Source organism: Babylonia areolata, chromosome 3 (assembly GCF_041734735.1).
Source record: "Babylonia areolata isolate BAREFJ2019XMU chromosome 3, ASM4173473v1, whole genome shotgun sequence".
Taxonomy (NCBI): Eukaryota; Metazoa; Mollusca; class Gastropoda; order Neogastropoda; family Buccinidae; genus Babylonia; species Babylonia areolata.
The window spans coordinates 55,083,570-55,086,069 of record NC_134878.1 but is presented as its reverse complement, the minus strand read 5'-3'; the positions used below and the strand labels follow the sequence as shown (position 1 = coordinate 55,086,069).

The 2,500-nt window shown below is 42.0% G+C and overlaps 1 protein-coding gene across 3 annotated transcripts in view; it reads right to left on the bottom strand.

Moving 5' to 3' along the window:
* Positions 1–2,500, bottom strand: part of LOC143280634 (TLC domain-containing protein 4-B-like) — a 19,883-nt gene that overhangs the window by 6,891 nt on the left and 10,492 nt on the right. For all 3 annotated transcript variants that reach the window (XM_076585356.1, XM_076585358.1, XM_076585355.1), the window contains 2 exons: positions 1,538–1,596; positions 930–1,024 (listed from right to left, as the gene is read on the bottom strand). In XM_076585356.1, the coding sequence (XP_076441471.1) occupies positions 930–1,024; positions 1,538–1,596 (154 nt within the window). The remainder of the gene's footprint in view (positions 1–929; positions 1,025–1,537; positions 1,597–2,500) is intronic.

Genomic DNA, 2,500 nt, shown 5'->3' with positions numbered 1-2,500 from the left:
ATTGGAAGGTACAGCTGGCTGCGCCTCCAATTTGAAATCTCCTGTGCCCCAGAAATGTTCCAACGGATCATGGACCAATTACCTGAAGGAATGCAACAAACGGATGACATTCTGGTCGCAAGCCACGACACTGAACATCATGACCAAGTACTGAAGCAGGTTGTGGAAAGAGCCACAAGCTACAATCTGAAGTTAAACAGTAAAGTTTCTTCTTTTTCATGGAGGAAATATCAATTGGTGATTTCAAAACAAACATTTGATCTAATGTAGAATGTGACTGTCTAAATCCTGCTTGGGCCACTGAAAGTATATTGTTTACATTGATATAATCAGTCAGTCTAGCATTCTACACTGTAGTGAATAGTTTTCCAACACAGCTGAGCAAAGTTATTCCCCTATAATTATCACAGTCAATAATAACAGAAAGCTGTACAAGAAATGCCAGCTCCAGAAAACAAAGATGATGTCAGACTCTTCCTGGGGTTTGTCACATACCTTAGCCAATTCATTCCGAATCTGAGTGAAGAGAGTGCCCCTCTAAAAGATGTTTTGTTTGACTGGCAGCAAAGTCATGAACAATTATTCACAAAACTAAAAAGCCTCTGCTGCAGCCACCCAGTCCTCAAGTACTACGACGACAATGCCCCTGTTGAAATTCACTGTGATGCTAGCCAGCATAAGCTAGGAGCCGTTCTCATCCAGGATGGATGACCAATAGCGTACAGCTCACAAGCGCGCGACAAAGTTAAAAATAATCAGCCGTACATGCCAAAACAAACACCATTCCCATAACATTACAGATGAACATCTTAAAACCACACCGGCCCTGATAAAAAGTTTACCATTATTAACGATGTTATACTGGTGACATTGCAATGTGAATACACGGGGGACACTGAGGTGAGAATTATAAACACGATCAGACTCACCACAGCAAAGTAGTAAGCATAGATGGACGCCGAATGATGGAAATAAAACCCCACTTCACCCATATGTTTGTAATGGACCGTGATCAAGATAAAATCTGAAACAAATGGCAAACAAATGTTAAAATTGCTCACAATGAGTGCTGCTGGTGGTAATGATGATGATGATAACGACAATGCCGATAATAGTGAAGAAAAAGATGACTGTGGTGATGGAGATGATGGTGATGATGTTGGTTTTCCCGTCAAAAGCAGCAAAATGAATAGAAACAATATTAAAGCAATGTTTGCTACTCCACACAGAGTGGTACCTCTCTTTGCAGTTGTTTCCCTTCGAAATGAAGGGAATACATACGTAGGCATACACGCAAATACACACACATACACGCGCGCACGCGCAGACGTACGCTCACACACACACACACAAACACACACACACACACACACATTCATCATAAACCATGATCATGTATTATGTCACGTCGACTGTTTCATACGCCCCTGCGCTTGCACCGTGTTATTTTCCAACACTAACCGTGAATATTTTACAGATGAAAACTGTAACCCCACCCCCCAACACAAATTTAAAAAAGTCCAAAAAGCTGACTTACCAAAAGACAGGTAACCAACAACAATGGCACAGGCCGCTCTGGCTACCGCACAGTCCCACCTAAACAAATATATTAATGCTAACAACACAACAGCAACAACAACGATGATGATGATGATAACAACAACAACTATAATTATTATTACTATTATCATTATTATAAATAATATTTATAAGTAAACTCCCCCAACTGTGGGCTCCAAACAGCTCCCATGAAACAATAGGCCTACACATGTACTAAACAACGATAATAATAATGATATTTATATAGCGCTGAATCTTGTGCAGAGACAAATCAAAGCGCTTTCGCACCAGTCATTCACACGCATGCATGACTATAAAACTGGAGAAACTGAAGACAAGGAAGAGGCAGGGAAGGGAGGCTATCTTGGGAAGAGGTGGGTTTTAAGGCCAGACATGAAAGAGCTGAGTGCGGAGACCTGTCGAAGCAAAAGAGGAAGTTCATTCCAATCGCAAGGTCCAGAGACAGAGAAAGAACGGCGGCCAACAGTGGAGTGTTTGAATCTGGGTATGCGTATACAGAGTGTATCCGAAGTCGATCGTAGAGAGCAAGATGGAGTATACAAGTGAAGGCAGCCACAGAGACAGGAAGGGGCAGATTTGTGAATACATTTATAACATGGAGTGCTGATCTTATACTTTATTATGTGTGAGACAGGGAGCCAATGGAGATGTTGCAAAAGAGGAGTGATGTGCTCAGATCTTTTCTTTCTGAGGACGAGTCGGGCAGCAGTTTTGTATGCGCTGAAGAGACTGAATGGATGTAGCAGGCAAACCAGACATAGAGCAGTCAAGGCGAAAGAGAATGAGAGAAACGACAAGTCTAGATGCTGCGTCGGTGGACAGATATTTCCGAATGGAATTGATGCGCCGCAATTGACAGTAGCAGGATTGACATGTCTGACTGATAATTTTTTGCATGGACAGTGTGTTGTCAAGGTCA